An 11360-nucleotide genomic window follows, 5' to 3' on the forward strand; every position below is an offset into this window, starting at 1 on the left:
GAAATTAAACCTTGTGGTGTTCCTGTTTAAGGAAGAAAAGTGAAAAATAATTTCCTTTAAGTTTCTAGCTTGTACATTTCTGTTAGACCTGACAACTAAACATATACTTTCAAAATAGCATGCATGCTTTAAATTTGGAATTGATATGCTTCTTGTTGTTCATTACCATAATTGTTAAATGTTAACAAAAACACTTAATTTATAGCAAAAGTATTTCCAGTATTGTTATAAAAACATTCGTCCACGGGATAATTGCCAGAAATGAACAGCGGCATTTATCTCAACTTGTGTTGTGTCCTTTCACTGTAGTACTATCCGCCTTTGCAAACATGACACAACACTGACGAAAATGTTAAAAAGTCAGCGGCCAGAGCGCATGCGCGATATTCTTTCACAACTACCAGACCGACGAGCGACGTGAACCATCTTAACCGTATACCATCTTTGTCAGGATTAACAGCTGGGTGGAACTCGACAAAAAAGTTGCCCCAATGACATTTTCTACAGGGATGGCAGTTTGAGTGTGAGACAAGCTAGCTGTTGTATCAAGTGTTTTTTCACCGCTGTGCCATGGATTTTAATGTTAAGCGGCTTGCCGCAGATGCCGGTACTTTCTTGAGCCGCGCGGTGCAAGTAAGTTTGCTTGTCTAACTCGTGGAAGTTGTTGCTAACCAATGTTAGCTGCTAGCTTAAGTAGTCAGATAGCTTTAGCTCGCCTGCTAAGAAGCTAACGCTACTGTGGCTGTTGTTGTGTAGGTTAGCTAAGGGTTAGCCCGTTATCAACTGAAAATTCTGTACCCTGGAAACTTTGCTACAGTTACATTATATGAATAACCCTCTGACATTTCAATATTTATTACAGCTAAGACATTGCACTTGTTCGACATAACTATCAGTAATGCCTCAGAAACCATTAGATAATGCTACAGCTATCAACATTAGCTCGGCAGATAACGTTTATTCTGTAAGCTAGTCCGTCCAGCTTGCTGGTGTCTGTTGGAACCTGAGGTAAACCACGCCTTGCATGACATTTCAGTCGCCGTAATCTTCATTATTACTTTCTAAGCAGTAGTTCATGTGCACATTATAACCGTATAGTTTCATTTTCAGTTTACAGAAGAGAAATTTGGCCAGGCTGAAAAGACAGAGTTGGATGCCCATTTGGAGAACCTTTTGGTCAGAGCTGAGAACACCAAACAATGGACAGAAAGGATTATGAAGCAGACAGAAGTGTTACTACAGCCCAACCCAAGTACGACCACACTGTTGTCTCTCTGAACTTCACTCAACTGATGAACAAAATGCTGTTATCCTGGATCTTTGTAGGGCAGGTACCCACCCTATGTTGGCCCCTCTTTGGGGGGAAAAAGGTCACCAAACCCCATTTATAGATCTGTCAATGCCACTGACTTTACTCATTAGTAACATTTTCTGAGTACCTGACACTAAGTACTGCTTTTTCAATGAGATTTATCATTTTTAACCATAAAACTCTGTGGAAATCAGCAGTTTCTGTAATATGAGTCAAATCAGTTCTTGTTTAAATGTGTTTTTTAACACAAAACATCAGCTACACTGAAGAGTTGCTCAGTGATTCAGAAAATGCCTGAATTTTGAAGATGTGCATGTATGCCACTAAGAGGGGGTCACAGAAAATATGCCAAACATCTCTGACATGGTGTTTGACACACATCAGTTGGTAGGGTGTCTGTGAAGTCTGTAAACTCAGCTGTGCATCCTCCTCAGCTCACACCATGATGCTGTATTGCTGTAGCACATCCACAGCGTAGGCACAACAAACACAGACAGACCAGCTGCTTGTTGCAACCATGTGCAGCTCTTGAATTTGGTAATCTGGATTTCTTCTTTTTATCCACAACATGCCACAGATATGATGGCTGTGATTGACAGTGTCTATTCATGTGATGTGTCAACATGAGATAAATCAGGTTTGACAGAGAAGTTGAAGGGTTTTCTTGTCATGGTCATCATGGCTGCTTCTATGTTACAAATGTAAGACATGCTGTTTGGACTCACTGTCCTAAGCCTTTGGCTCCCTCACTGTAGTCTTATGACTTTGTAATTGAATTTTCTTGTTGCCATCTGCAGACGTCCGGCTAGAAGAATTTGTGTATGAGAAACTGGAGAAAAAAGTCCCTACGCGAATGAACAACCATGAGCTGCTGGGCCAGTCTATGATTGAGTCTGGAAATGAATTTGGTCCTGGAACTGCCTATGGTGAGTGATACACTGAGCTGCTTTTTTGACAGTTAAACACCATTCTTTTATGATTGCAAACACAGGACCCTGTGATTTCTGCAGTGCAGAAAACAGAGATGGAATTGCAGAATTTGATTATAACAATGGAATTAACAAATACAGAATATAGAGGAAATTGTTAAAACGTGGATGCAGTTAGTAAAAATCAGGGTTTTCCCTACCATCATGAATGTTTTTTCACAGCTCCTGAGCCAAAAAAAAGCAAACAAAGAAACCATGTTGCTATGTTTTGGCATACTCGTACTTCTATACATGTGAGGACCCTCAGTAACATAATGCATTCCCTCACCCCTCACCCGAACCATAACCATCACAACTAAAGGCCTAACCCTAAGCCTAATCTAAACCTAATTCTAACTTAACGCGTAAAACCAAGTCTTAACCATCAAATAGCCCTTTGAAGTTGTGAGGACCGGCCAAAATGTCCTCACTTTCCAAAAATGTCCCCACTCTGTCAACACACTCTCAGAAGAGCAACCACGTCGGCAGATGCAAGACACAAGTTCATGAAGACTTCATGGCTGCATGCGTGGAGTCAGAGATTCTGTTGGAAAAAATGAAAAATCTGTGTCCTTTTCGTGTTAAGCACTGGAAACAAGGCACGTTGTGAGTAGCCTCTTGTCAGAACCACTTACCCGGTGTGTTGGAGCTGCATGTGGAGGCTGTCCTGCAGAAGATCTGTTTGATAAAAAATAGTGCAATGTTGTGTTACATCCAGTTAACTCATATTCATTACATTTTGAATCTTTTCTTACCGAATTGTTGAAATTTTCTCTGTCCTTTCTGGTGGAAAAAATGTGCGTGAATCATCAAACACAGAATTCAGACAAATTAAAAAAGAAAACACAGAATCTGGGAGAAAATGGAATGGAATGTGGAAAAGATAAAATCAGATTTCATAGAGCCATGTAAACATCAGGATCATCCCTACTCTGTCTTTAATGGTCAGTAAACTGTTGTTCACGTCATCAACTTTTTACTGCCTTTGAACAACAGCACTTTGTATGTGTCCACAGCCCTCTGTGTCCTCTCAGAGGACCCCTCTGAAGTATTCAGGCCTTAGTTGACCGGTGCTACAGTGGACATTGTAGTATTGGGGGTGAAGCCATGTTTGTGCTGCTGACATTACAGGGAACGCTCTGATAAAATGTGGTGAGACGGAGAAGCAGATTGGTGGGGCAGAGCGGGAGTTTATCCAAAGTGCTGCCATCAACTTCCTGACACCTTTCAGAAACTTCCTAGAGGGTGACTTCAAAACAATCCTGGTGAGTTGGACTGCTGGCTACAGCGGGTCATGAATCGCTTTCACTTTTCACCGAACTTTGACCTTTTATCTGGAACAACCTCTGAATACTAGTGGCTGTAAATTATAGGTGAGTCTTGATGACAGCTCCTATCATTTTTATAGTCTCAATAACCAGAAATCATATTGAACTCTGTCCAGTGTCCTCAGTGCATTTCAGAAGTTCATCTAAAGGATATTTATTTGTTGATATTGTTTCAAGTGTTTGTTGAATTACAAAAAAGCAAAATGGGTTCAGATCTGGCACAGGAACAGCACTATGATAGGATTTCCTTCAATGGGTGATCACAAGACATGTGCTTGGGCAAAGGCTTAGAAGGTAACCACATTACTTCAGCAATATGAGCCCTACTGCGGGGTTTACGTCATTACCATCATCGCTGTTTGTTTACTTTGATCTGGCAGCAAACTTTGTGTTCTTATCAGGCAAATTTTACACTGCAGTTAAGTTTTTGTTAATGCAGACGTAACACTTCCTGTTGCTTCTTCAGAATCAAAGCCTTCTTCTGGCTGACCATTGTAAGGCATTTACAGTAAAGCAGCTACAGCATCCAGCAGTCAACAAGAGGTTAGCAACTCACTCAATGAGTGAAAATGGCCCGCCTACCCTGTGCACCTGTTTGATGCTGCTGTAACTTGGACCATTAGACAATTTATCAAATGCCTCCAAACATCCTGCACATTGAATGTGCGGTCCTAATAAGAATCCCAACATCACTGTTCATTCTCCATTTATTGTAAAGTGGATGCAAACCACTAATCTCATCTGCAGGAAAAGTGTGGCAGCATGTGGTAAAAATTTTGAGAGTATTTGAGGGTTTTATTATCTTTTATATCCAGAAAGAACGGAAGCTGCTGCAGGTCAAACGTTTGGATTTGGATGCAGCCAAAACCAGGCTAAAGAAAGCCAGGATGGCTGATGCCAGAGCTGCAGTAAGTACACACACACACACACACACACACACACACACACACACACATATATACACACATACACAAAATCATGACTGTCAATGCAGCACTTTAAATTTTTTTGCATCTGCATGTGTTTTGATTACTTTAATGCAGACTCATGGGCAGTGTTGGTGACTTCTGCTTTCTTTAAAATCATTAGCCAGTTTCCCTTCAGAGCAAGAAAAGCTGTCAGGGCGTATCCCACTGTCCCTCCGGCTGAAGTCACAAGTCACACAAGTCATGACTGACACACCAAATTACCCAACATGAAGCTGACCATTTTATCTCTTGTGACTTACATACAGTCACATGAGCCACTATGGAAAGTTTATACTTCCCTTTTTCTGGACAGTTGTTTTCTTCTGCTCTTTATCTTTGCTTTATCTTTGACAACGGGTTGATTTTCTCTCTTTTCTTTGTAGCACCAGGGCTCAACACTGAAACTTGTATTTTTAGGGTTGTTAATGCCCTTTAATGAAACAAGTTTAGGGGTATAGATGACATTCCTGTGCCATGTGGTGTGTCAGGCGTTACCAAAGTGACCCAACAGTGTCATGATGATTAGGATCAGCATGAAGATCTATCACACTTAGGATGAAACGTAGCACAAAATGGCGCTCTTTAAACATCTTGAATACAGTTGAGGCATTTTATGTATGCACTGATTGAGGTCTTGGAATATCTTGCTGCACAGTTTTCTCCTGAGAGTTGTTTTCATTTACATATAGTTGCAGCGCTGTAGCACATCTCATTCTAACTGTAAAAGTTGCATACAGACTGTCTTGTCTCTTCCCGTTAACAATGTCTGAGGATGATATCTCTAATGACCTCCGGACCGAGCCAAGGCTTGGCTCGTTTACAGAAAAACAAAAACCCCAGTCTGCACGAGGAAAGGAACACGATGGGCGTGCCAGCGAGAAAGAGATGCTGCTATTCGGGTATTCTGCGAGAAGCGGCATCACTTAAATATTGTGATGTAACGTCAGTCGTGCATGGACATTAAGACAGCGGGCAGTATCCCAGTAAAGCTCTTTGGCTGCAGTCTTCAGAGCATCTAAAGTAAATTAGTGGCTTTTTGGTGCACAGTTTTCCACAAATACAGGAAAGAAGCGATCTAGCTTGAGACCCAGCGAACACTGTTTCCATCCCTAAAGAGCTATTATATTATTCCCCTCGGCGTATTCAGAGCCAGGTTATCCCTGTGCCTTGTCAACATGCTCATTCAGCTTTTCCAAATAACAGGACTGTCTGATGGTTATTGCCAGTCGAAAGTGTTGAATCAACGCAAACATGTGTACTGGCAACAGCAAACTTGTTCGCTCATGAAAGAGAAGAAGATGATCGTTTGTGCTGGGTAACACCAGCTCTCCTTTAATCTGTGAAGGTGGCGTGAAAGCTGAGGGATGAGAAATATGTGTGCGCTGCGTCGTCAGAGTCCTGCCACTACCTCCGGAGTGGTTTGTTAAAGCATGCAGCCGCCTCACTCGCTTGCTCTCTCTCTCTGTCACACACACACATAAACACAGAGTGTAAGGATGTGCTGTGTTGGCTGTGGCCGTGCAGCAGCTGTAGCTCTAACTACTGTGTCACTGTTTTCAAAACGCAAAGCAGCAGATGTGAGCAGAGGAAGTGACAGAGGTGAGTGGAATGTTGGAGCCATCTTTGAGCTGAACACACACACACACACACACACACACACACACACACACACACACACACACACACACACACACACACACACACACACACACACACACACACACACACACACCAACACCAAACCCCTTGGTTGCAGCTTCGACAGCTGCTGCCTATCCCTTTCTCCATCTCCTCCATGACACACACTGTGGTACCTCATGGGAAACCTTGAATCCTTGTAGATGAGTCCTTCAGGAGCCAAACATTGTAATGACTCTCCCTTCCTCTGCACCTCTAATGTGCGCTGGAGAGAGTTGAGGACTTGAAGGGCCATTGTCCCTGCAAGTCTCAACTCCAGGCCATATGTTTATTAGACTTTATAGAAAGTCTCAACAAGCCATTGTTCACATTGAATCCTTTGGCTCAATATGAGGAAGAGGAAACATTTCCCTGAGGACAGAAACATCATGTTCATTTGTACAGTTGTGTGCTTTTCCCTGTCTTTCCTCCATGACCCATCGTACAAATCCAGTGTTAATCTGCGACATGTTTTAGGTCCTTTGGTTACGGGCATATATCATAAATCATCAGACTTGATTTTGCTCACTTTGTTCATCATCATTTCTCCAACCGAGACACGTGTGTGTCTGTGTAGTGATGTGATTCTGTAAAAACCTGCTTGTGTTTCTCCATCCTCAGGCAGAGCAGGAGTTGAGGATGACCCAGAGTGAGTTTGACCGTCAGGCAGAGATCACCCGACTGTTGCTCGAAGGCGTCAGCAGCACCCACGTATGTAACCCAGCGCAGCCCAGCTTCTGTTTTCATCATCATTCAGTCATTAAACAAGGAACGTGACGGGAAATTGTTGTTGTGCTGGTGGGTCCTGAAAAACGGAGAAAACAGTTAACCAATTTTCCAGTCATGGAAAACACATGGAAAATGAGAGGGAAAGTAAAATGCCCTGGAAAATCTTGTGTTGTTGTGGAAAATTATTTCCACGCTCTCCGATTTTCCTTTAGGTGAGAACGAACTTCTCAGCCATCTGTCAGAGCCTCCCCAAACAGAAAACACAGCCATCTGAGAGGATCAGTCATGTTTACGATCACATTAACGTTTAAATGGTTGTTTATGGATTAAATATTTTGACCATGCTCTTCTCGGTGATGTTGTGGAAAGGCTGTGAACACCTCCACAGGTCATTCCACAGGGCAGCACATGCAGGCTGGGTGATGTTCCAACTTAGTATTCAAAGTATTAGTCACTGCTGGCTGGTGACTGTGGTTTTTGTTAGGTTTATAAATAAACATTGCTTTCTCCTCAACTAGTTTTAAAGTGTTGAATAACGGTAAATTGGTTAGCGTGTTTGGTTCAGTTGCTAAAGTTGACATGCTTGCTAGCTTGTTTTGCCTGCAGAGGTTTAAGGTTAGTGATTCATCTTCGGATAGGACCAGTGGTTTCAAATGTGCGTTAGCCATTGTTGAGAGGGTTGGATGATAATGAATGGGGAGCCAGGGTGAAAACAGTGATTGAGGGTCAAACACTGACTAAATACTTGCTATTTAGCAGTTACTCATAGTGAGTGTGATTAGCCCTGTTAAAGAGTTCATGTAATATTACTAGTTAATATGCTAAAAAATGGTGTGATAAACTGATGAGAGGCAGTGGCAGTTAAGGCAAACTCCACTCTGAGTTTGAAGTACTTGTACTTGTAGGTATTACAGTTCTGACTAGATTTGTCAGAGGGTAAAATTATAGGCTACTGTTGGTGTTGCAACTCAAGAGCACTGTTGAGACTCTCCATGTCTTTCAGACTGCATGCCTCCAGTTTGTTTTGCAGACCTTCTATTACAAATGTATTGCTTTGCTGAGATAACCCTGGTGACATCATTGGGGTTGTTTCAGACTAAACAAAGCTCCTCAAAAAAAAAAAGAATAAATAAACCTCCTCCAGAGCCACAGAAGACATTGTACAACTATTGCCACAGACTGAAACATACTCCTCTAGCGCTGAATGATAAAAATGTTCCCCAAAGGTTTGGTATAGAAAGATGTGTTGGTCTCACAAATCTAACCTCGAGTTGTAAAATTTAACATGTGGAAGGTTTGATAGAAACTGTCAAACTTTCAGTGTTACTCTCTCACATCTCTCCTTCCCTGTGCGTCCTCAGGCACACCACCTACGCTGTTTGAATGACTTTGTGGAGGCCCAGACTACGTACTATGCACAGTGTTACCAGTACATGGTGGACCTCCAAAAGCAGCTGGGCAGGTGAAAGACCACTGTCACCTTTCACTCTGATTTTCATGAAATCGTCACTTCTGGTGTCACACTGTTTTTCCAAGCAGTTTACTGAACAGTCAAATGGGAGAAGACAAAAAGACAAGCTCCAGTGGAGCAGCATGGAAACACTCATCTCAGTATTTTCCAGAGCCTACATTAGATTATTACTCATTTCAAAAGTAAAAGTATTAATATACTGTCACTGTAGTGAGCAGCAGGTCATTGCAGTCATGCTTCTATTATTTCTCTTGTTTTCCTCTGAAACCGGTAAATGCCCGCCTCGTCTTACTTTCAGAAACTCGTCCTACTCACAGAAGTATTGATGGCATAAAAACAAAGTGGCGTAAGTTCACGTAGTGTTATAAAGAGTTTACACCTTTCAGCAGAAAAGAAAATGACTAATACTGATGAACTAATCAGAGATGAGGTCACATACAGGGAGAGAGTGTAAAAACTGAGCTGGTAAATGATTTGCACCGCTCAGCTCTGCTTCACCGTAGCCTCCGCGCTCATCCGTCTCCTCCTCCTCACACCAGCTTCCCCTCGTCATTCACCAACAACAACCAGTCGTCGGTGTCGGGCGGCGCCAGCATCTCGGTGCCCACCATTCCGGTGTCAGCCTCCCTGCCCAGTGTGTCCGCGGGCCACGGCAGCGCGACGGCATCGGGCGGGTTCAATGAACTGCGCAGCTCCAACGGCAGCCGCAAAGCCCGAGTGCTTTACGACTACGACGCCGCCAGCAGCAGCGAGCTTTCCCTGCTGGCTGACGAGGTGAGCCTGAAATAATCATTGACACTCAACATTTATTTGTTGTTTCCATTTTCTGCCTTTTATTCTTTGCCTTTTATTAGGAGAAACAACATTTTAACTACCTAAATTAGGAAGCCCTACTCTAAACCCAAGCTGACATTAAAGTTTTGTGTTAACCACGTCACGGCCTACAGCTGCAGCGGAGCAGTTCCTGTACAGTAGTCTGAGCAGAGTGGAACATAAGCCACTCCCTTTCCTGGAAAAGGACTGAAGTGTCCATTACAGGCCTGTGGCGGACTAACAATGAACCAACATTACCTCATTCATTCTTACACTCGCAGAAATGTTCCAGTCTGCCCTTGAATGTGGTGAGCCAACCCTGTGGCCTGAGCTGCTTTTGATAAAAACAGGATTTACAATCAGGCGTTTCATACATTTGAGTCTCTAAAGCTGATGAATGCTCCGTAATGGACCGACATGTCAGCTTTTGCCACACACATCAGTGTTACCTTGACATTGATAATGGACGATACGGTGCATGTTTTTAAATAGAGAATGAAACTTGATCACCGGATAGAATAACCGCTGTATCCATCATCAGGTGATCACCGTCAGCAGCGTCGCGGGCATGGATACAGACTGGCTGATGGGTGAGCGAGGCAACCAGAAGGGCAAAGTGCCAATCACTTATCTGGAGCTGCTTAACTGAGACCCACAAACACCCTTTCCACCAGCCCTGTGTAACCAGCTGTGATCTCATATTTATATTGTGTTGTAGGGGACAGGCCTCACTTCCTCTTCCATTCAGTCATTTTAGAAAGAGTTTTTTTTTTATTTCCGTGAAAAGGAGTCTCAGTTTTAGCAGGCTCGAGCTGGAATGAATAAATGTGAGTGAAGGAAATGGACCCCCAATCCCCCGATGTGTTCGTATGCAACCGCAGTATATTTTCTAAAATCCTGCTTCCATGCCTTTGTGTTTGATGCCATGCGATCTGCAATATGTGCCAGAACATCTCCCAAACTGTAACTTTTAAAAGAAAAAAAAAAAAGTTTTGTTTACAACATATATCTCAGATGGTTTTTTATACCCTCTTCCCTCATTAATTCTTTTAAAAACACATTTTTTTAATGGCAAAAATGCACTTCAGTTTGAGGTGGAGAGTGATGCTGATTATTTTTAAGTCTTATTTTACAATTGTTACTCTTATGATGCAGTAGCTGTTATCATTACCCTCAATATGAATAGTTTTTTAACAGTGCCACATGTACTGTGTCAGCTTTATTCACACGGAGCCTTATGGAACAGTGACTTCAACTCATTGTCCCAGTGCTTTTGATTAACGAGCAAGACGGAATAAGAGAAGCCTTTCATAAAATTTACCTTTTTTTGCAGCTACACCAGCAGTATTTAGACTCTCTCCTCTTAATGTGGAATCCATATATTTCTATTTAAGTTAATGGCAATAGAAACGCAGCACAAGTTCAACCAGACAACAGCTGTTATCTGTGATTAAATTATTAATCTTGTTCATTAATGCACAATTTATATGTTTATGGTCTTTGGTGTGGAGAAAAAAAATGCTAAAAGTAAAGACATTCATTCAACATGCCTCACCAGTTTCCCCTAAGCCTGCATTTCAACTCTACTTTGACAAATAAAAAGTCTTGTTACATCCTGGGAGATTAAAGTATATCAATACATTACATGGCTGCTTTCTGTTTCGTGTGTAACTGATAAGATGGCTTACAACTGTAAAATAAATATACAGTATGATGCATTGAAATAAAATAATACTATCACTTGTCATTTTTAAGTTTTTGCTTTATTTTTGTTGGTGCATATTTTCCAGTTAAGGCACTCACAGTTTGCTGTTATTATTTGTAGTGATCCCTGGTGGAGCCACTAGAGGGCAGAACAGGCAGCAGGGTCAGTGTGTTGTGAAATGTAAGCGGTTGCTTTGTTGGTACACACAAATGAATGTTTTCACCATCTGATCTCTGTAATTTGGCAAGATTGGGACACCACGGAGCAAGAGAGGTTTAATCTGTTTAGAATATCAGTCATGGTGGAGCTTTTTCTTTTTTAGTTTTAAGTGAAAAATGTAAAATACACAGCATTCAAAAGGCTACTACTGCAGAGCTAAGGAGGAGTCA

At 42.1% G+C, this 11360-nt stretch overlaps 1 protein-coding gene across 1 annotated transcript; it reads left to right on the forward strand.

Moving 5' to 3' along the window:
• Positions 1-380: 380 nt before the first annotated feature.
• On the forward strand, positions 381-9984 carry sh3glb1a (SH3-domain GRB2-like endophilin B1a). Its single transcript, XM_070985520.1, has 9 exons — positions 381-633; positions 1111-1252; positions 2110-2238; positions 3412-3545; positions 4424-4516; positions 6875-6964; positions 8344-8444; positions 8993-9227; positions 9808-9984. The coding sequence occupies exons 1-9, from the start codon at positions 571-573 to the stop codon at positions 9913-9915; spliced, it is 1095 nt and encodes a 364-aa protein (XP_070841621.1). The 5' UTR covers positions 381-570; the 3' UTR covers positions 9916-9984.
• Positions 9985-11360: the final 1376 nt, after the last annotated feature.

Source organism: Chaetodon trifascialis, chromosome 18, assembly GCF_039877785.1.
Source record: "Chaetodon trifascialis isolate fChaTrf1 chromosome 18, fChaTrf1.hap1, whole genome shotgun sequence".
Taxonomy (NCBI): domain Eukaryota; kingdom Metazoa; phylum Chordata; class Actinopteri; order Chaetodontiformes; family Chaetodontidae; genus Chaetodon; species Chaetodon trifascialis.

What these genes read in the sequence shown, in the direction of transcription:
- sh3glb1a (XM_070985520.1), top strand. Translation starts at nt 571, where the DNA reads ATGGATTTTAATGTTAAGCGGCTTGCCGCAGATGCCGGTACTTTCTTG. An exon ending in AAGGCGTCAGCAGCACCCAC is followed by an intron (nt 6,965 to 8,343) that starts GTATGTAACCCA and finishes GTGCGTCCTCAG; the next exon opens with GCACACCACCTACGCTGTTT. An exon ending in TTTCCCTGCTGGCTGACGAG is followed by an intron (nt 9,228 to 9,807) that starts GTGAGCCTGAAA and finishes ATCCATCATCAG; the next exon opens with GTGATCACCGTCAGCAGCGT.